General features: G+C 45.6%; 1 protein-coding gene across 1 annotated transcript in view; it reads left to right on the forward strand.

The window, feature by feature from the left end:
• Fhip1a (FHF complex subunit HOOK interacting protein 1A) overlaps positions 1-22,807 on the forward strand; it is a 262,253-nt gene that overhangs the window by 224,162 nt on the left and 15,284 nt on the right. Inside the window, exons 7-10 of the mRNA XM_004655951.3 lie at positions 4,517-4,684; positions 9,131-9,210; positions 16,620-16,810; positions 21,539-22,666. Of these exons, the coding sequence (XP_004656008.1) occupies positions 4,517-4,684; positions 9,131-9,210; positions 16,620-16,810; positions 21,539-22,666 (1,567 nt within the window). The remainder of the gene's footprint in view (positions 1-4,516; positions 4,685-9,130; positions 9,211-16,619; positions 16,811-21,538; positions 22,667-22,807) is intronic.

Below are 22,807 nucleotides of genomic sequence, written 5' to 3' on the forward strand. Positions count from 1 at the left end.
AAGGTGGGCCATGACTTACTTCAAAGGATGGCCTAACTTAAATTTAACATCAAGGGGCTGGAGAGAATGGCTTCCCAGTTAAGGCACCTGCCTGCGAAGCCTAGGGATCCAGGTTCAATTCTCCAGTATGTGAGCCAGATGCACAGGGTGGAGCATGCGTTTGGAGTTCGTTTGTAGTGGCTGAAGGTTCTGGCACATCCATTCTCTCTCTCTGCCTGCCTCCCCTCCAATAAATTAACAAAATATTAAAAAATAAACTTAACACTAGTAAAATCAAGTTTGGGGTCATGTGGGCTGGAAAGCAAGCTGTGCAAATGCATTCTTCAGGGTAGTAGCTCTTTTCATCTTGTCAAAAGCAAATTTTGGGGGGGGAGTAGAAACAGTTTTCTTTAGACCTTCTCAGCTAGTGTGGCCGCTTTCCGTATGGAATGGCGCTCCCAGGCTGCGGCATCCGTACCGCTGTTGCTCTGTGTAACTGACCCGGTGCTGACATGGAGCCCGCCTCACTGACTGGTTAGTGTTTCTGAACCAGTGGGTCAGCACCTGCTCTTCCTTGTGCAGCAAAGTAAGTAAATATTGATCATCTCCTAGGCCCACATAGTCCCTCCTCACACACAGCTGGTCGTCCTCCATCATTGAACAGGGCACTTGCTCACTTCCTTACGGTGTTAATGCTGCCCGAGGGCCTCAGCACAACACCGAACAGCCGCGCAGCTTTTCCTCTGCGATTCATCGTTTGAGCACGCTCAGGCCCTGGTCTCATCCTTGTTAAGGACGTCGCATATTTGTGGGGATTAGAAGAAGTTTCTGAAAGCACAGTGTTGGGGCAGAAAAAGATTTCCTGGGATAAAAGGCTTCTAGAGGCCATGGCTATGGTAGGAGAAGAGATGGAAGGAGAAGGGAACCAGATTTTCCTGGTTGGGGAATTAGTTTAAGGTGAATGTGACCTTAATTTATAAAAGAGTTTGCAACTTGGCTCTTGATAGAATTGGCTTTTTAATATTTATAGCAAGTTATGTAAATGCTTCCTTAAATCCTCTTAGCTTATTAATGACAGCTTTGATTTCTAAAAAAGAAAGAAAATCTTCTCATTTATCCATCCTAAGACCGGTAAACAATGGCTGCTTAATGCCCCCTTTCCCGTTAGCCCCTGAAGACGGCGACTTGTATTCTAAGGAGTTTATTGCAGGGCTTTGGAGCTTACTAAGGCCACGTGTAAGTGGTGGGGAGAAGCTAATGCCGCACCAGCACGGCGGAGCTCCTGGATTTTGTGTGGCCCATCAGCTCAGCAAACAAGAGTTACACACTGAGCCATTTGGAGGGATCACACTTCACTGCTTTATTTTAGTGATCAAAGCCGTCAGGGAATTAGCCTTTTGCCTAAATCATTTTGGCTGAGAGTCCTATTAAATGACCCCAAGGTTGCAGTGGTCAAGTGCCTATGAACTAATAGGATTCCACAGTTTGGAGCAATTGTGAGTCATTTCCCTGTAGTCATGCTTAGTGACATCAATTATTCCAGAGGTCTGCATTAAAAGTCTCCTTAGGGATGGGGGTGGTGGCTCATACTGGTCACCTAGGGGGCTGAGGCAAAAGGATTATGAGTCAGCCTAGGTTTCTCAGGAATACCTGTCGCAAAGAACCAAGGTCTAGGGTGTGGATTAAGTGGTAGAGCACTTGCCTAACAAACGTGAGGCCAGGGGTTTCTTCCACAGTACCACCAAAAAAAAAAAAAAAAAAAAAAAAAAAACACCTCTCCAACGATAATAATTAAAAGCACAGTCAAGGATGCTTTCCTTCCCCAGCCATCAGTAGACGGACGTGTAGCGTGCAACTTCTTAAGCTTTTTCTACTCATGACCCCTCTTGCTGGAGAAATGTTTACACAACTCCAGGTTTACAGGTATATTACTTTTCTCATTGCTGTGACCAAATCCCTTCTAAGAAGCAACGTGGGAGAAGAAGGGTTTATTTTGGTTGATAGTTCTGGAAGGAATTCAGCCCATCATGGTATAGAAGGCATGGTATAGGAGGGGCTAGAGGCAGCTGAGCACATTGTTTCCACAAACGGGAAGTGGAGAATGAACAGGAAGTGGTGCCAGGGTATAAAACCTCAAGGCCTGCCCCCAGTGCTTCACTCTCTCCCCCCCTCCTGTTTCAGAGCCTTGCCGAACAGCACCACCCGCTGGGTATCACGTGTTCAAACACAAGCACCCAGGGGTGGGGTAGAGGTACATTGCACATTCAAACCAAAATAGTAGGTATATAAGATAGGTATGCAAACCAAACATTTACTCATAATAAATGAATAAATGTGGGGTTTTTTTGGGGGGGTTAGATTTTGAGGTAGGGTCTCACTGTAGCCCAGGCTAAGCTGGAATTCATTATGGGTCTTAAACTCACAGCGATCCTCCGTGTGTCTTCCAAGCTCTCAGGTTAAAGGTGTGCGCCATCCTGCTTGGCAAGAAATGTGTTCTAAAACCATTCTTTGGAGGGGAGGGCTGGAGAGATGGCTCAGTGGTTAAGGTGCTTGCCTACACATCCTAATGACTGGAGTGTGATTCTCTAGTACCCACATAAAGCCAGATGCACAAAGTGGCACATGCATCTGGAGTTTGTAGTGGCTGGAGGCCAGGGCACATCCATTCTCTGTCTCTGCTTCCATATAAATAGATAAATTAAAAAATGTAAGCAGCTTGCTTCAGAAGGAGTGAACTGTGAGATGCGGTCTTCTCACTGTCATTATTTGCCTGTGCGGGTGCTTACATAACTGTTTCTTTTACTATGCTTGGGCCATAGGGAGGTCCTGGAAGTTGTCAGAGGACAGACAGGATGCTGTGCTGAATGTTTGAGGGACTCGCTGCCCAGCCACTCTGGGCCCTGCCATGGGAGTTTCAGTAGATTCTGAAACAGTGAATTCACATGGACTTTATTAGCATGCCTTGTTTAGTATAAAGAAAACAGATAGTTGATTTGGTAATATCATATCCACCTGGACGCATCTATCCAGAACACAGCTGAGCTCTGAGAACTTATAAAAAGTAATTTCAGCCGCCAAAATAGATAGTGCCAAGCCTTCACGCACAGATGCATCCGCTCAGGGCCTATCTGCACTTATCTAGCAGATCTGGACATCTGGTTTCTAAACTGATCTGTGGGTTTGTTTTTTTTTTTAAGCTGAAAAGTAAAAGGGGAAAAGGAGTGTAGTATAAAAGGAGTGGCATACTAATGGTATGATTGAATGACAGCTAACACTTGGAAAGAAAAGAAAAAGAAAGCTGAAAACCAGGAAAGAGAAAATATAATCATTCAGAAAGTATGTCCATCTGTTTCATTTGGCATCAAGTCAATTGGGCAGGAGTGGGAACATCTCTAGAAAGTGCTTTTGGACTCCCCAGACTTGGCCTGTTCCATTGATGATCGTGATGCTCTCAAGGGTGAGGTGTCTATACCTGAGAAATCAGTGACTGTGCTGATGAGCTCTACTTGGAAAGACTAAAAAACTGTTGTTATATTTTCAATCAAATCTATTACTATGTTTATATATAGTATATTATTATTATATTTCCACTAAAAATGCTTAATGATACTCTAAGCATCAACTCTTCAGCTCTTTCAAAATCTTGGCTCTGGTGCTAGAGAGATGGCTTAGTGGTTAAGTGCTTACCTGCGAAGCCTAAAGACGCCAGGTCGAAGCTTGATTCCCCAGTACCCATGTAAGCTAGGTGCCCTGATGTGCCCATTCTGTCTCTCTCTTTGCCTTGTTCCCTGTCTGTTGCTCTCAAATAAATAAAAATAAACAACACCAACAACAAAAAATGTGGCTCTTCAGTCTTGTTCACTGCAAGATTGACACTTGACTGCATAGGGAAAGCACACAGGAAGAAACTATTAATTTGTATTATAAAACAGCCCTAGTTGCTTTATTAAGCAGTAAGTTCTTATAGCACTTTATAAATAATGCTTTATGTGTAGTACTCAGTTGTAAAGAGTGGGCTTGCCGCTCTTCAAAAGCACATCTGAACCAACATCTGCAGTGCTTGTGCTTGTACCTCTCCTTTATCGTTTCACTTGCTGTAGCTCATCCTCCTGCGCATTAAATATGTCTTTATATTTCCAGGTCTTTGTGCACAGCAAGTCCCAATAAATGTTAATTGAATGACTAACCATGAAACAAGTTATTCCAGGCTTGCTAATTAATCCTTTATTAACCATGTAAATACTTTTCGTAATCTTTTTCTCCCATTTTTGATTACGCACTAAAACCTTTATGGAGTTCGAACTATATTTGATGATCAGCGCTGTCAGAGCGCTCAAGTGCTTTCTCTCCCTCCGGCTTTTCCCTCACTGAGTCACAGGCCGGAAGCAGCGTGAGGTGCCGGGGGCTTTAGCAGGAGCACTCAAGCGTTTGTAAGGCAGGTGTGCTCTGGATGGCGTCCCTGTGGTGAGGCTGGTGTTGGGGGCCTGTGAGGCAGCACTGAGGATGACCACCTGTGCCACACTGTCATTGGTCGCAGGTCACGGTGGAGGAGGTCATGACCACAACTGCATACCTGGATCTTTTCCTGCGCAGCATCTCTGAGCCGGCGCTGCTGGAGATCTTCCTCCGCTTCATCTTGTTGCACCAGCACGAGAATGTGCACATTCTCGACACGCTCACTAGCCGGATCAACACCCCGTTCCGGGTAAGGTGTGTCCCCGAGGAAGGAGCTCTACAAATCAGATCCAAGAGGGATTGTTTGGGGGGGATGAGATTGCCTATCTTGTCTTTACCCAGTGTAGCCATTACTTTCTTTCTATTCAGGTAGAGATGAACTAGGTAACTTTTTTAATTAAAAAAATTATTTATTTGAGAGAGAAAGAGAAAGAAGCAGACACATATAAAGAATGGGCATGCCAAGGCCTTTAGCCACTGCAGTGAACTCCAGACACACATGCCACCTTGTGTGTCTGGCTGACTTGGGCCCTGGGGCATCAAACCTGCATCCTTTGGCTTTGCAAGCAAGCGCCTTACCCTCCAAAGCTATCTCTCTAGCCCTAGATAACATTTTATTTTCTATCAGGATCTTATCAAGGAGGTGGCACTGCCTTTGAAAGTGCTTTTTTGCTTAGTTTGTCTATATTGGCACTTTCTTCTGTAGATCTTGCAAACTGCACTTCTCAGGGGGCAAGAATTGGAAGGACTTGGGGATTTCTGGCAAGTAAAGCCAGGGAATCTCAGGACATGTGGTATGTGTATTTGAGGTCACATCTGTCTATAGGTGTTTTGAAGTGAAGTCTGGGGCAGTTGTGAATTTAGGAGCTCTCTGTTTTGTGTGGAGCTCTGCTTTACTTTGAGGACTCTCTAAATGCCAATTAGCACCCCCATCCCAGCACCTTCCCCAAAGGTTGTATCTATTTAATTCTACCTACTATTTTAAAAACAAAAGATAAGCTAATAGTATGTCTGAGTTTATAACATATATACATGTAACGTATTTAGCAATTATAGCATAGTGGGAGAGGAGGGAATAGAATCATAAAGGAATGTTGTTTCTGTATTGTACTGAAACCAACAGCATAAATATGAAGTGAAGCTTGATAAGTATTTTGGAAAACTCAGAATGAGTGCTAAAAAAGTTATTATTACTTTTTTTGTTTTGGTTTTTCAAGGTAGGATCTTACTCTAGCCTAGGTTGACCTGGAACTCACTCTGTAGTCCCAGGCTGACTTCAGAATCACATCAATCCTCCTACATCTGCCTCCTGAGTGCTGGGATTAAAGGTGTGTACTACCATGTCCAACTGAAAATTATTATTATTTTTTTAAAATTATTTATTTATTTATTTGAGAGCGACAGACACAGAGAGAAAGACAGAGGGAGAGAGAGAGAATGGGCGTGCCAGGGCTTCCAGCCTCTGCAAACGAACTCCAGACGCGTGCGCCCCCTTGTGCATCTGGCTAACGTGGGACCTGGGGAACCGAGCCTCGAACCGGGGTCCTTAGGCTTCACAGGCAAGCGCTTAACCGCTAAGCCATCTCTCCAGCCCTGAAAATTATTTTTTAAAATATAGCCAGAAGCCAGGCATGGTAGCACAGGTGGAGGGAAACCACGTGAGTGCTCTGACAGCCCTGATCATCAAATACAGTTCAGTTCGTGCCAGCACTGAGGAGGTAGGGGCAGAAAGATCGCAAATTTGGAGCCAGCTTGGGCTACAAAACAAGAACTTGTCCCAGTTTTTTAAAGGTGAAAAGCATTAACGGAATTAAAACGTTAACACTTGAGAAAGTCGTCCACTTCGCCTGCAAGCAGCAGGGTGCCCATTCTCTAGGGTGACCGTGTGCCAGGCCAGTAACAAAGCTCAGTGGGTTTTAAAGGACTGAAGTCATACAAAGAGTATTGTCTGGTTATTGTGCATTAAAATTAAAACTTACATAAATTGGGAAAGCCACAGATATTAATAGCATATTTCTCAATGACTGGTAGGTCAAGCAAGAAATCACAAGGGCAGTGAGAAGTTACACTAAGTAAAACAAGCCACTAATAAAGATACAAACGGCTGGAGAAATGGCTTAGCAGTTACGGTGCTTTCCTACAAAGCCAAAGGACTCAGGTTCGATTTCCCAGGACCCACGTGAACCAGATGCATGGGGTGGCACATATGTCTGGAGCTCACTTACAGTGGCTAGAAGCCCTGACGCACCCATTTTCTCTGTCTCTGTGTCTGCCGCTCTCTATCTGTCTCTCAAATAAATAAATGTTAAAAAAAAAAAAGAAAAGTAATAATGTAATACTGTACTCATCAACTCTGTTAAGCATAGTACTTGAAGTTGGAGCCAGGGATATTAATTAAGAAAATGAAGACTCTCCAGATAAGCATAAAAAACATTTGCATTTGTAGATGACCTCTTTTATACAGAAAATACTCAGGGAATATGCTAAAAACTATTAGAACTTATAATGAGTTCAACAAGGTTACATGGTACCAGCTTCACATCCGAAATCAATCTTATTTCTATTCAATACTGAGCAACACAAAAATCAAATTATAAGGTTACTTCCACTTACAATAGCATTAAGAAGAACAAAATTCTTAGGTAGAATTTCACAAGATAAATGTAAAACTTACACTGCAAAGTATATGTATTACATATAATATATATATATTTTTTTAAAAGAAATTAAAGACCTAAATAAATGGGAAAATATCTTCTGTTCATAGATGGGAAAATTTGGTATTCATTAGCAATATGAGGCTGCTCCCCAGATCTGCAGGCTTAATGTGTTTCTCTGTACAACTCCTAGCTGGTTTCTGCTGATACTAATCAACTGATTCTAAGATTCATGTGGAAATGTAAAGGTTCCAGAAGAGCCAAAGCAGTCTCTTAAAAGACAATTGTCTATCCACCTATGAAAGAATGAAATTGAGTTCCTACCCCACCATTGTGCACAATTAACTCAACATGGATCAATGATCTGCTTGCAAGAGACTTACAACACAGAAGTAAATTCTTGTGGTCTTGGCAATGGCTTTTTAGATATGACACCAAAACCATAATCAACACCCAAAGAAAAAATTAGATAAACTGGGCATAATCCATATGGAAAAACTTCAGTGCTTCAAAGGACACCAGGAAGTTGAAGCCGGGAGTGGTTGTGTATGCACAAGAGGCCAGCCTGGATAAACATAGTTAAGCCCTGGTCTTGAAGAAGAAAAAGAAACAAAGGATTCTTTTTTTTTAAATGCAACTCACAAAACAGTTGGGAACTTTTATAAATCATATATCTGATCAGGCACAGTGTAGATAGAATAAAGAACTCCTACAGCTGGATTATAAAAAGAAAGTCATATACCCTGATGATACCCCTTGACAGTGACTTGCAGAGGGGTTACTATGGTAATAGATAAGGGTACCTACTTGAGACGGAGAAAGGATTTGTTGGGCGGTAACGTTATGGGAAAGAACAGAAAGGTTTCAGAGGGGAGATGATGCCTCAGCTGCCTTTGAGAATGAGTAGGAGTCTTGAAGGAGGTAGGAAGAGGCATTCCAGGTCATGGGACAGAAGAATATGCTACTTTGGGGCTAATTACAAGTATGTGACCTGTCTTGAGCAAAGGAGGTGTTGGTAGGTCAATTACAGCTGTTTCTTTACAACACTTTTGTATATTTCATTGATAGCTTTTATGCCCAGCCCACCTAGAAGATAAACCAGCCCATACTCTCCTCTACAAAGAATGCCCACTAGAATCACCCAGGTGGCCTGCTGGATTGATAAAAGCTTATTCTTGAAAGGGCACAGTGATCTTACAGCGTACTTTTGGGTATCTCTCCTGTTTAACAGCTTATCTTTCCTTTTGGAAGTCAGAGATTGAAAGTTCTTTTCTTTTCTTTTCTTTTTTTACATGAGCTTCTTAGGAAAGCACACTATCCTACCCTCATCACTATAGGAAATGGAACCAATGAGAATGTAGCCCAAAGCCAAGACAGGAGCTGAGTGTTGGGGCTGAAAAGTCTGAAGAGAGTTGGCCAGATTGTCATTTTCTGTGAACTCTCTCATAAATAACCCATGTCATATTCGAAAAGAACTTAAAACAAGCTTACCCAAAAAAGTGATGGGGATGTGTGTACGTACGTGCGTGCATATGTTGGGGAACTGAAGCAGCCTTGTTTGTATTTATCTGCATGTTCAAGAGCTGGAAGTACGAACACCAGCATTTTCTAGGTATTGGCTTTCTAGCCAACTCCTATAGGAATTCCTAACCCATGTCCTGAATCTCCATTCTCTCTGGTGGCATTGTGCTTTCTGTAAAAACTACTGGGGGGGGGAGGGGGCAGGAGGGATGGCTTAGTGATTTAGGCATTTGCCTGCAAAGCCAAAGGACCCAGTGTCGATTCCCCAGGACCCACGTTAACCAGAGGCACAGGGGGTGCATACATCTGGAGGTCGTTTGCAGTGGCTGGAGGCCTGGTGCGCCCATTCTGTCTCTCTCCCGCTTTCTCTGTCAATCAAATAAATTAAAGAAAGAAAAAAACCACCATTGCTGGGTACGAAGGGCCATTTTGTTCTGTACTGCTGACTTAGTGCCCATCTGCGGGAGCAGAGTTGCCATCCTCGTGTCTGAACCCGAGTGTGTTGCTTGTTTCCGCAGCTTTGCGTGGTGTCCCTGGCGTTATTCAGAACTCTGATTGGTTTACATTGTGAAGATGTGATGTTACAACTCATTTTAAGGTGAGTTGCCATTTTTTTTTAACTCCTTCAAAGAAAATTTCACTCCATCCTATCATTAGTTTGTATTATTATATTGTAGGACATACTTCTAGGGAAGAAAATGACATTAGTTTAACTTTCTATTGTATTTCTAAGGTTACCTTTATCCTATTAGGAAAAGGTTTTAGTGGGGGTAGAATATATTACATCACGAATATGTTAGAAATTTATGTGCGCGTGTGCACACACACACACACACATACACACATTAGAGAAAGAGGTTGAGAGAGAGCATGGGCACACCATGGCCTCCAGCCACTGCCAAAATCTCCAGATGCATGAGCCATCTGCATCTGGCTTACGTGAGACCTGGAGAATCAAACCGGGGTCCTTTGGCTTTGCAGGCAAATGCCTTAATCGCTACACCATTTTCTGCAGCCCTATGTTAGAAATTTTCAGAGGTATTACGGATGCTCTTTGGAGGCGTGTCTGAACTTCTTTCTCCCAAGATCCGTTTGAAAACAACTTCTCCAAACATGAACTGCTGTTGCACATCCAGTGGGCATTGTGTGATCCGTGAGCTTCAGTGAGACGCAGGACGTATTTAAGGAGTGCTTTCAGTATGTGCTTTAGAAGGCTTGGGATGGATGAACTGGTCAGGACGCCTTCCAGTGTGGCCAAGCTGGGTTCTTCAGAAGTACAGGCAGGTTTGGGAAGTGGCTGGTATTTGAAGATAGGTATTGGGAGCCAAAGTGGAGTGCTGTTAAAAGGATTTGCCATGGCCACTTGCGTAGGAGACTCAGCAGTCCCAAATCCTGCCTGGGCTCCCTGGGCCTCTGCCCCTGTCCTTGAGGAAACTGCCTGCTTCTGGGAATGACAGTGACTGTGTGGCTTTGTTGGCACTTGCTGGATTGGCTATGAATCTCAACCCAGAGCTCTGGAAATGCCAGGCCAGCCTTTGGTAGCCACCTTCCCTCCTTTTTTCCAAGCCCAAATCCTGAATCTTGGGGTGGACTCCTCCAGGGAGACCTATCCCAACACTGAGGGAAATGGAAAAGAGGAGCATAGGGCCAGGGCTCCGCTGCAGGGAGCCGATGGCCCACAGTTGTGCTTACAGTGGAAGAGAGCCAGCCAGTCTCTCCCAGGTGCGCTCTCCTCCTTCCTCACTGGGAAGAAGGACCAATGAAACAGAGAACAGGAATAAAGGGGGGCCTGGGCTTTCTCGAGACCACCTCTGGGTTTTCACCTGATTTGACCCAAAATGACTGAGGAGGGTCTCAGATCACTGAGGTGATGGAAAAGCATTTCCAAACAGGTAAGTGCCTGCTTTTTAAAGTGCCATTCTGGCACTGATAGCATTGTCTAAGACTTAAGACTGGCCAGAAGCACGCATTCCCAAAGCCTCCTGAATCGGAGTCTCTGGAGGTGGGGCCGGTGAGCCGTGTTTTAGCAAACTTTCCAGAGGCTCCTGTTTAGCACCAGGTTGGAAATCACTGGTACAGAGGCCTGGGTGTAGGGAGTGATTAAAATTGAGTGCCAAAAATTTCAGGGCTTTATAGATAGTAATTTCATGGGAAACTATGACATTTTATTCTTGAGTGAAAAAGAAATTTTGGACTTTTTAGGGTTTAGATCAGGTCACCAGTAACTAATCCTAAAGCATTAGCAGAGAACAAATCCGCTCATAAGCATGCATCCGGGTAGTCTGTTCTCAAAAGATTATATAGCTTCCCATCAAGTCTCTCTGTTGACATGACAGAATGCATTAGCAAGGCCCAGATGAAATCCAGCAAAAGAACTTAGCAAAGCTTTTTGTATTGCCAAAAACAGACACCTTTACTCCAACATGGGTAAAAATCTGCTTGTACCTGAATGTCCAATTCTTCAGTGTCAATGCGGGAAGAGTGTCTTATTTTCAGCTTTGGTGGGAGCCTGGCCAGGTCAGGTATGTAGAACTTCCCTGTTGAGGGTTTCAAAGGGCCTGGCTAGCCCACAGGGTGACAGGTTTACTGGCTGGCCCTTTGGAGACCCTTTACAAGATGAGCTGTGATCACTTTTTAGTCTGTCACAGAATTCAGAACTATCCTCAGAAGTGGCATTGGCCCTGGCTGCTTCTGAAACCCAGGCCTGAACTCATCATTTCTATAATGATTCCTGGAAAGTGCATTCAAGGCATCACTACATGTTGTAAGTGGAATGATAGGGGAAATGCCAGGCCTGAGATTAGGAGAGTCTCGTTTGCCTGCCAGCTCCTAGGCTCTGGGGCCCATTGCTGTCTGTCATGAGGATGGTGGTGATAATGACAGTGCCACTCTTTGCTGAATGCTTCCACCATGTCTAACCCTACTGCACTGCCTGGTGGAGCCCATAGGGAAGCACTGAGCTCCCTCGTCCTGGCCTCCCTCCTCTGAACAGCAGCTGTTCTGCCTTGGGAACATGACACCTCATATGACAGGGAGGGGAACTTTCTAGAAAATGTATTCAAAACTCATTAAAGTAGTGCCTTGGGCTGGAGAGATGGCTTAGTGGTTAAGGTGCTTGCCTGTGAAGCCTAAGGACACATGTTCTGATATCCAGATCCCACATTAGCCCAACGCACAAAGGTGAGGCAAGCGCAAGGTCACACATATCCACTTGGTGGTACAGGAGACTGGAGTTTGATTACAGTGGCTGAGGCCCTGGCATGCCAATTCTTTCTCTGTCTCTCTAAAACAAACAAAAAAAGCCCACTGTGTTTTCTGATTTAGGATCTGTCCCTTAGAGAAAGGACAGTGAAAACAAATCCTTATTTTTCTAGTCATCTCAACTTGATTTTAAAGAAAATAAACTAGATTTATAATCCACCCTTTTTGTTTTGCATTCAGCGCAGCCATTTGGATGTACTTGGTAAACTTGTAGATCCTAGAGGTCACACTGTAGTGAAGGCTGTGTGAATGCTTCCTAATGATGTGATAATAACAATCATATGTCAACTTTTATTTTAACTCAAATGCTCTTAAATATTGACACTTCAAAATATTTATAATTGATGTAAGTTTTTTTTTTTTTCATTTGGCTAAATATCTGAAGAGTAAATTGAAATAAAATGCCCCAAAAGAGAGGATATGTCAGTGTTGCAATTACAAGTCACTCTACAATTACCTTCTTGTTGGTATGACAAAACACTGGGCCATGAGCAGCTCATGTAAGATATGGTTTATTTCGGACTTAGAGTTTTGAGGGGAAACTTCATCGTGGCAGAAAAGCATAGCATAGCATAGCAGAGGCTTGGCACCCTATCTTACCACAGAGGCTGTGAGGTAGCAGTAAAAGCAAGCTGACTCTGGCAAGGGGTGCTTGGGTTCTAACACTCCGACGCCCACCCCAAGTACCCTAAATTGCCACCAGCTGGGGATCAAGTATGAGGCTTAATCACAAGTACCTGAAGATATGGGGGACATTTCACATTCAAACCACTAAGTTAGCGAGCAGGAAACCCAAGAGATACTGTCCACAGATGTGACCTATGGCAGGCTAAGGGGGCAGGCAGAAAATGCTGGTCAGCAGTGAAGTGACCAGTCAGCCTTGTGCTCCTGGAGCTTCCCAGGTTAGTGGAAATTGAATTACTTAATGCCTTGGATACCGTATCTGAAGAGTCTGGTAAGAGTGTTTTTGTCAGGTTTGTGAACTGTGTGATCTGTGAAGTTCAGATAGAGGCGTTTTACCTGAGGAGAAGCTGTGTGTATACACTAGAAACAATTCCATGTCACACAGGAGTTGGGGAGCAGTGTGAAAGAGAGCAGCCAGCTTCGGAGAAGATGCATAGAAGAAATGTGGTCAGAACCTTGACAAACAATGAAAAATCTCTTCTGAAATTCATTGCTATTGCTTTGTAGGTTTCTGCTTACTGGTGCTTGGCTGGGGTCCTCAGCTCAGAACCCTTTGCTGTGGTGTTTGCTTTTCTTGTCAGTGTAGCAATAAGCAGAACATGTGTTTTATCATCAGCTGCTAGTCACTGAATAGTTTCAAAAGAGGTGGTTTATTTTAATGAGTGATCTCCAAGAAAGGGTTGAATAAGGTTGGGAAATAAGTGGGGTGGGGAGCAATAAGAGCAGAATTTTCCCCCCTGCTATGTTGGGGAATAGCTTTAAGAAATCCAGACATCTGAGCTGGGCGTGGTGGCGCACACCTTTAATCCCAGCACTCGGGAGGCAGAGGTAGGAGGATTGCCATGAGTTCGAGGCCACCCTGAGACTCCATAGTGAATTCCAGGTCAGCCTGGGCTACAGTGATACCCTACCTCGAAGAAAAAAAAAAAAAAAGAAATCCGGACATCTAAAGTCAATATTCACCAGCCTGTTAGTAGGCTCTAGGTGACCTGAAGTCTTGGCACTTGGGAGTCTGAGGCAGGAGGATGATAAGTTTGAGGTCGAACTGGTCAGCATAGTAAGACTGTCTCAAAACATTTATTCTGTCATTACTCTCAGTTCCTGAAGGTAAATAAAATCTCCAGACAAAATGAACACAGTACAGAGTAAAGATGGCTGGTTGAAAAGTGCCGGTACTAAACGCTTACGTGACCATTCTGCGTGGATATGTATTTTAGTTGGATACGTGACATTTGAGGGGCTTCTAGCATTTATTCTGCCCTCATCTTTTCCTCAGAAAGATGGAAAGACAGGTAGAGAAGGAATGGTGTGTCTTTTGTGCATGATGATCCTTCATTTTCAAAACGAGGCAGAACTTCTGCTTGGAATGCCAGGGAGGTTGCTGCTTGACTGGACTTCTCCATTTCCAACTCCCCAGAACCTCTTCTTTAAGCAGCAGAGATCTCCTTTCATTTGATTTATTCGGGAGAAAATCCTGAGCTTCTGCTGAAAGCAGGTATTTTCAAAGTTTCAGTTGCCAATAATTCTTTCTTCTAAACTCATTTTAAGCTAGCCACTGGTGATAGTTGATAAATTGCTTTATTAGCTTCCATCCAGTATTTCACTTTATTAAATACTTCAAACAAAGAGTAGAAGAATATGAATATCAATTGAAATCATGAACTGTGACTGGTCTGAGCTGCAAGTAGGCATCAAGTTCCCTCTGCCTATAAAAATATTGAGGCTTTTGATTCTATTAATAATTAATGATCCAAATGAGGATATAATAAGTCTTGTGTGACGTACATTTCCCTAGGCCTCACCAGCCACTGTGGAAAGAAGTCGCATCATAGCCACAGGGCAGGTTTCCTAGCTGCTGAAGCCCTTGGCCCTGTCTTGTCTGGCTTTGGCCCCTTGCATCAGCCATCACCTCTATGCGTCCCCAGGAGAGGGCTCGTACATGTGTTTATAAGCAAACGTATCTCTTTTCTGGGTACCACATCACCTCAGTCCCTGATACTCCTTACATCCCAACTGTACCCCATCCCAGCTGCCACTGGCTATCTCCCTGCAGCTGTCCCCACAATGCTCCCATTCTGGATGTTTCCCCATCTGGGCTGCCCCCATCCCTGGCTGCCATGAGGTACTGGCACATCCTGTTTTATGGTGCCCACTGGACCTAGTTGGGCTGAGCGCAGACCAAGGTGGGAGAACACACCCCTCCTCTGTGTCACTTCTAATCACCCAGTCCTTTCAGCTCACTGACGTGTTCGTGAGAGAGTTCCACCATCCTTCTCCCCCGGTAGGACTCAGATAGGGGTCCCTACGGAACTAGAACAGGCCTGTCTCCTTGCCCTCACTGTCTTCCCTACCATTCCTTTGTGTTCTTGTTGCTTTTGGTTTCTGTGAAACTGAGCTTATGAAAACAGATGCCACGGTACCCAAAGGGGTGTGTCTGGTTCTTAGTGACAGCGGTGTGTATATGCCTCTAAGAGTGGGTGATGCACTAGGAATTTGGGGTACTTGAGAAATGTCTGATCCAGGGAGAGGAGGCTGAAGGTTCCATGTTCATTAACAGTTTGTCATTTCATGCCTCGAAAGTATTTTAGGTCAAAAGGATTTAATGTTTTTATGTTTGTTTGTTTTTTTCCTCCTTGACTCAGCCTTCTGCAGTGGGCACCTCATAACTAGAAACATGGAATTTTGGTGGGGAGGGATCAACAGGAGAATGGGAGGAGCCAATGTTTACAGGCCAAGGCATGTCCTACAATTGTACTTCTTATCATTTCCATAGGAGCCTTTGCTTACCTTAATGCTGCCTCCTCCTCAGAAGCTGAACACATTCTGGCTCCTTCAGCGATGGTTCTTGCTCACATGGGGGCCTGGGCTGTAGGTCAGCCTGGAGCCGACCCTGACGCGTGTGCGTGACAGTCACTGTGGGCTCTTTATCTCACTTATCCCATCCTTGTTTAAAGAGGGACTGTGCTGTCTCACTGTCAAGACAGTCACTCGTTTAAACATGCTTATTTTATACAGAGCTCACTGGTGTGTTCAGGCATGTTAGAAGTGGTGGTCCTGATATTTTTATCTCCACGTGTCCACACAACACGGAGATGCTTTCAGACACTAGCCAACGGTGTCTGAAGCGCAGAGGGAGCCACAGCTCTTTGCCGAGTCCTGGACCACAGTTTTTCCTCTGGTGGCTCATGGGACACTACAGGCTCACACTGTGGAGTGGTCTGGCTGCCTTCATTTAGTGTCCATTATGAGCCAGGTGCAGGACACCTAAGACAAGGCTACTGGTGCATCCTTGCTCTAGGAAGCACAAGGAGGCAGATGCAGAAATTCTGTGACATGTAGCAATAGTGGTTTATTTTAGTTGTGTTTATTTGCAATGACAGAGAGAGAAAAACGAGTGAGTGAATATGTATGCACCAGAGCCTTCTGCTGCTGCAAACAAATGACAGACGCATGTGCTTTCTGCGGCTGGACTGGCCTTACGTGGGTTCTTGGGAAATCGAACCCCAGGCCGTCAGGCTTTACAAGCAAGCTCCATTAATCACTGAGCCATCCCCTCAGTCCAGTAGCCCTTTATTAGTGCACACAATGGAAGAAGAGATGGGCTGTGCCTTGGAGCAGGGATTTGAGAAGCCTTTCCAGAGATGGGGCGCTGCAGATGGGCCTTGAGGAATTGTCAAGCAGAGAAGGGGGAAGGCTCACTCCAGGTGGAAGGTTGCCATGGGTATAAAGAACAGAGGTGAGAATTGCCATGGGATATTGTTTACAACTATGGAAGTTGTCAATAAAAACAAAAAGAACAGAGGTGAATCAGGAAACCAAGAGATGGGAAACGTTAGGGCCAGAGATGCTCTATCAAGGGGCAATTCTGACAACAGAAAGAAGCCTGCCACGGGCTTTTAAGCAAGGGACAGACGCAGTGGCCAGCGTGTTGCGTGGCCCGAGAATGAACCGGGGACGAGCCTGCCGCCAGCCACGACTGGTCTCAGTCATGCTGCAGGGCCTCGCCTGGTCGTGGCCCAGGGCCTCGCAGACACTGAACGCTGGCTCTTTTTGTGACTCCAGGTATCTGATTCCCTGCAATCACATGATGCTCAGTCAGAGGTGGGCTGTGAAGGAGAGAGACTGTTACTCCGTGTCTGCGGCCAGGCTGCTCGCCCTGACCCCAGTGTGCTGTGCCAGCGGCATCACGCTGACGCTGGGAAACCAGGAGAGGGACTACATTCTCTGGTCCAAGTGTACACACGATGGTTCAGGTGGGTACGTGCTAAGGGTGATCTTGAAACTCGGCACCTAATGCCATCTCCTCTGGGGGCACCATCTACTTCAGAGTCCCATTATTTTCGCAGATGGCCAGTTAGGGTCTTTTTCCGCTTCACCAAGAGTTATGGGCACTGTCACCTGTGTTCACCGAAGCTTCCCACCAGGCCGTTTGTCTCAGACCTTCACTTTGTGTGGCCTGGCTTGTGGCGCCCTCGTGGGAGTCGCAGCGAGGCAGCGTGGCGGGGGCTGTGGCTGAGGTAGGACTGTTCCTGATTTCCCACAACGGTCCACTTGTAGATTGCTCGCCTGTCAAAAGCATACCATTGTAAAGCTATAAATATGTGATATGGTACCATTATCTCCTCTGTTTGACATAATTGGAAGGTTTCCTAGATACTCTATTTTTTACAAGCATTCTCATGCATGCTGTTTGTTGGCTGTGAACAGATAAAATTTAAGTGGTCACCTCAGCCAGGCATGGTGGCACACGCCTTTAATACCTGCACTGGGAGGCAGAGTAGGAGGATCACCATGAGTTTGAGGCCACCCTGAGACTACATAGTGAATTCCAGGTCAGTCTGGGCGAGCACAAGACCCTACCTAGGAAAACCAAAAAAAAAAGAGAGAGAGAGAGAGAGAGAAAAGGAAACTCCTCAAGGAATGAGGCAATGAGGCTATTGCTAACAAATAGTCACCTCTATGAACCCCTGTCCTCTGCAGACAGCTGGAACAAGGGGACATGCGCATGTCTGTGTACCTCTGATGGTCAAAGTGCTGATTCAGTTCAGGAGTATTTTGCTTGCCCTGTGACCACTAGCAAATGGTCTGGGGCTGATGTCGACTGGTGTGTTTTCAGCATATCTTTTGATGTCCCTTCTGTTAATAATCAGCCCATCCAGCCACAGCTTAATTAGATAAAACATGTTTAAAAGTTGGGCTGCATGGGATGGAGAGATGGGTTAGCAATTAAGGCACTTATGATGAAGGCTAAGAACCCAAGTTCGATTCCCCAGTACCCATGTAAGCCAGATGAGCAAACTGACTGATGCATCTGGAGCTTCTTTGCAGTGGCTGGAGGCCCTGGTGCTCCCATTTCCTTTCCTCTCTTTCTTTCTCTCTCTCTGTCTCTCTTCCCTCCCTCCCTCCAATAAATAAATATCTTTTTAAGTTATGTGATAAAAGAATTGGGCTACTTGACTAAAAGATACCAGCATATTTGTAGATTTTAGAAGTTAAGATGAACATGGAGTTTTGGTCTTTAATGTAGTATATGCATGGGAATTAACAAGTTATATAACTATATTTTGAATATATTTCTCCATGAGGCAAACTAGCTTGGATATATTTTCTCATCCACAAGTATTATTTTTAAGTATTTTTATTTATTTGAGAGTGACAGACAGAGAGGCAGGAAGAAAGAGAGAGAGGGAGAGAGAGAGAGAGAGAGAGAGAGAGAGAGAGAGAGACAGGGGGAGGGAGGGAGAGAGAGAGGGAGAGAATGGGCGCGCCAGGGCCTCTAGCCATTGCAAACGAACTCCAGATGCGTGCACCCCCTTGTGCATCTGGCTTACGTGGGTCCTGAGGAATCGAGCCTCAAACCGGGGTCCTTAGGCTTCATAGGCAAGTGCTTAACCACTAAGCCATCTCTCCAGTCCCCCACAAGTATTTTTAATTAATTAATTAATTTGCAAAAGACAGAGAGAGAGAAAGAAAGAGAAAGAATGGGCAAGCCAGGGCCTCTAGCCACTGCAAACGAACTCCAGATGCATGCAACCAGCTTGTGCATCTGGCTTTATGTGGGTCCTGGGAGTCAAACCTGAGTCCTTTGGCTTTGTAGGCAAGTGCCTTAACCACTAAGCCATCACTCCAGCCCTCCACAAGTAATATTTAAAAGCATATTTGAAAAATGGTACCGTTTAAAATTTACTATGAAAGTTATTTAAAGAGTGATTCTGTGGCTAAATTAACCCCAACATTAAAAATTCAGTTTAAACATTTGATTGTCTCAAATTTGCCAACCACTCTAGCTGTATGCTCAATTTAAGGATATGAAGAGAATAGCTCTCTGCACAGACAGATGAAGAAACAAACCCAGGGATTGGCATTGACCTTTTCAAGGTTAGGTAACTGGCTCATTCTCTGATCCCATATTCTATGTTTTTCTTATTGTTTTTATTCTGCCTCTAGAGTTAATTTATCCCAAGATAATGTCCTAATATTACATGACTAAGTAGCTTATAATTATTGGTTTGCAGCTAGGATCCCGAGCCTTGGCTCTACCATCTTTTGGGGCAGATTTCTTAACCATACCAAACTTTCCCCCTCATCTGTAAAATAGTGCCTATCCCAAAGAGCTGCATCCGTAAGTGGATTAAGAGGGCAAAAACTCTTGAAAACTGACTGGCGTGTAGTAAACTGCTCAGCATTACTAGCAGCTTTTTTTAAAAAAAAATTTTATTTATTTATTTATTTATTTGAGAGTGACAGACACAGAGAGAAAGACAGATAGAGGGAGAGAGAGAGAATGGGTGCGCCAGGGCTTCCAGCCTCTGCAAACGAACTCCAGACGCGTGCGCCCCCTTGTGCATCTGGCTAATGTGGGACCTGGGGAACCGAGCCTCGAACCTGGGTCCTTAGGCTTCATAGGCAAGCGCTTAACCGCTAAGCCATCTCTCCAGCCCTACTAGCAGATTTTTTGATGTAGTTTTTATTTAAAGTAACAGATAAACAATAGGTGGCAGCAGCCCGGTAACCCGTGAGCCCGGTCCTCAGTGGGCTGATACACTCTTTAAAGGCTTGGTCCTGACCCAGCCACGTGGAGAGTCAATAGGAAGGGACGTGAAGCTTACTAAGACAAGACAATGAAGTGAGGCCAGCAGGCCAGCACCTGAACAGTGGTCTGCCAGCTAAGGGGTGGTGGTGGGGGGGGGGGGCAGTCTTCCATCTGTGAACAGAATGTCAGCCATGCAGAGCTGCTAACTTCCATAGCAATGATAAAGTACTTACAACATTCTAGATGTTTGGGGATGCTAAGATGTCTGAGTCTTTTCTAAAAATTTCCTTTGAGGGAACATGAACTCTTAAATGCAGATATTTTCACAACTCTCTAAGTAATGACATTGAAACTTGTAACAACAAAAGCAGTTATCTGAGGGCTAGAGAAATGGCTTAGCAGTTAAGGCACTTGCCTACGAAGCCTAAGGACCCAGGTTCAACTCCCCAAAACCCACATAAGCCAGTTGCACAAGGTGGCACATGCATCTGCAGTTTGTTTACAGTGGCTAGAGGCCCTGGCATACCCATTCAGTCCCTTCCTTTCCCCCTCTCTTTCTGTCATAAAAATAAATAATAAAATTTTTTTTTTTTTTTTACAAAAGCAGTTATCTGATAGATTATAAGTCAGAGTTTTCTAGAAGAACAGAACTGAAAGGATGAATACATATTATAAAGGGGATTTATTATACTGGCTTACATGGTACAGGCCGGGCAGTCCAACAGTGGCTGTCGGCAGGCTGAGGAGTGGACACAGTAGCTGTAGCGTCAATGAGGCTGGATGTCTCAGCGGTCCTGGTGTGGTGTCGCAGGCCTGGAGGATTCCTGCAGAGACGCTGCTCTTCAGTGCCCAGGGGAAGACTGAAGGAGCTGGGCTCTCATGTCTGCCAAGGACAGGGCAGGCATGCTCACTTGCAAGTACCAGGGGCAGCCAGGCTGAAGGCACTACCCTTTCCTCAGACCCTCCCAGGAGGCATGCCTCTTACTTGACTCCTTACCTGATCAAGTTCACAATAAAATGAAATGCCACATAGGTAACTTTACACTGGGCCCAATCATAGATTTAGGACAGGTGTGGTGGTGCATACCTTTAATCCCAGCAGAGTTAGGAGGATCACTGTGAGTTTAAGGCCAACCTGGGACTACAGAGTGAATTCCAGGTCAGCTTGGGCTACATTAAAAAAAAAAAATACTAATTGTCAGGCATGGTGGCACATGTCTTTACTCCCAGCACTCGGGAGGCAGAGGTAGGAAGATCACCATGAGTTCGAGGCCACCCTGAGACTCCATAGTGAATTCCAGGTCAGCCTGAGCTAGAGCAAAACCCTACCTCAAACAAACAAACAAATCATAGACTCAGGTGTGAGTTGTAGTTTGATGATGACTTAACTGTGAGGTACTATTCGACATATATCAAATGAGTCAATTGTTTTTCTCCAGAAACCAGGGTCTTTTTTTTTTTCCTTCAGAAAATCTAGTTCTCAAACTCATGGCTTTTCAGCCTCCCAGTTTAGAACCCAAATAAAAAAACCTTTCCAATGATTACCTGTTCTGTGTCAGGCACCACATTCAGTGTATGACCTAATGTAACCCTGTCATCCCGAGAATTTATTGTTAAGGTTATATTTATTATTTTTATTTTATTTATTATTATTTATTACTTTATTATTACTTATTATTAAGGTTATTATTAACCCTGCTTAGCTTTTACTTCTTTAACAGCCCTTATCACATAAAAGCTTTCTCTTGGCTATAGCCAGCACCTGGCCATGCTGGGTTTCTGTCTTCTGTGAGGGTAGACTCTAGTACTTCCTTCCCTTCTTCAACTTGAACCACCTTTCATCATTCAGAGACCATTTCATAAGCTAGTACTATGCCTAAAGTGGCGCCAGGTCCCCATCTGCCCTTGTCCCCGCTTCTCCTTTTGACTGCTTCCTGTTCCCGCGCAGGGCTGGAGGAGCAGCTGTGGTCTGAGGCGCCTACTCCATCCTCTGCACCCTCTCCCCCGTCCCCAGCGGCCTGCATCGTGGAGTACGGGAAGGCCCTGGACATCAGCTACCTGCAGTACCTGTGGGAGGCCCACAGCAACATCCTGCACTGCATGAGGGACTGTCGCGTCTGGTCGGCCCTCTATGACGGGGAGTCCCCTGACCCCGAGACTTTCCTGCACGGTCTCCCGGAGGAGAGCTGCACTGGCTCGGCCCACCCAGAGGCCAGGCTCCCACAGCAGCACCCCGGGACCGTGCCAGCCAGGGACAAGACCCAGACCGAGTTGGAGTGGGACGACAGCTATGACACCGGGATCTCCTCAGGGGCCGACGTGGGTTCCCCTGGAGCTTACGAGGATCTGGAAACTTCAGCTCCCGCGGCCCCTGTGGATCCCCCCAAACACATCCAAGAGATGAAGAGGAACGCCATCCTGCTCGTCAAAGGGTCCTACATCGAAGAGTCGGACTTCCAGGATGACGTGATGGTGTACAGGCTGTGCGCCCAGAAGGACTCCGAGGACGCCAGGGAGCAGCGTGAGGAAGCCACTGGCCCCCCAGCCGAGGCCCAGCCCGAGGCTCAGAGTCTCCCCGTGAGCAATGGTCCCCTCCTCAGCCCCCAGCCCGAGGCCGAGTCAGAGCCCAGCAGGGACAGCTCAGGCCTGGGCCACAACGGGTACAAGGAAGCCAAGCGACAGAGTGAGCCTGGCGTGGCCTCAGAACCCAATTCAGAATGCTCAGCCCCAGGATCTGAAGCTGAGCCCCTGCCTGACCTGCCCATCGCCAGCCCCGAGGGCGAAGATTTCATTGCCCAGTGCGACCAGATCATCCAAGAGCTGGATTCCGGCACCGAGGGCCTGATGGACGACGGCCTCCCCGCTCCCACACCTGTACTTGTCACAAAGGAAGAAGAGAGCAAAGAGGAAAAGGGAAAGGATGAAAGCAAAAGAGAGGAGGAGGAGGAGGAGGAAGACTTTGACTCCCTCATGGCAGACACTCCGGCTGTGGAGACCGTGCCTTCCCCGTTTGGGATGAGAGAGGACATCGCTGCCGGCCACCATCCCATGAGGACTCAAAACGCCCCGTTCACAGGTGACAACCCTAAGTTGCTTTGCGGTTTCAGCTATTGGGAGCGCTTGCACAAGGTGTGACAGGCGGGCCAGGCAGGTGAAGGTGAGGAGTGTGTCACCCAACCTAACAGAGGAGTGAAAACTTTACTTTTAAAAAGAGCCG

This window comes from Jaculus jaculus, chromosome 12, assembly GCF_020740685.1.
Source record: "Jaculus jaculus isolate mJacJac1 chromosome 12, mJacJac1.mat.Y.cur, whole genome shotgun sequence".
NCBI classification, from domain to species: Eukaryota; Metazoa; Chordata; class Mammalia; order Rodentia; family Dipodidae; genus Jaculus; species Jaculus jaculus.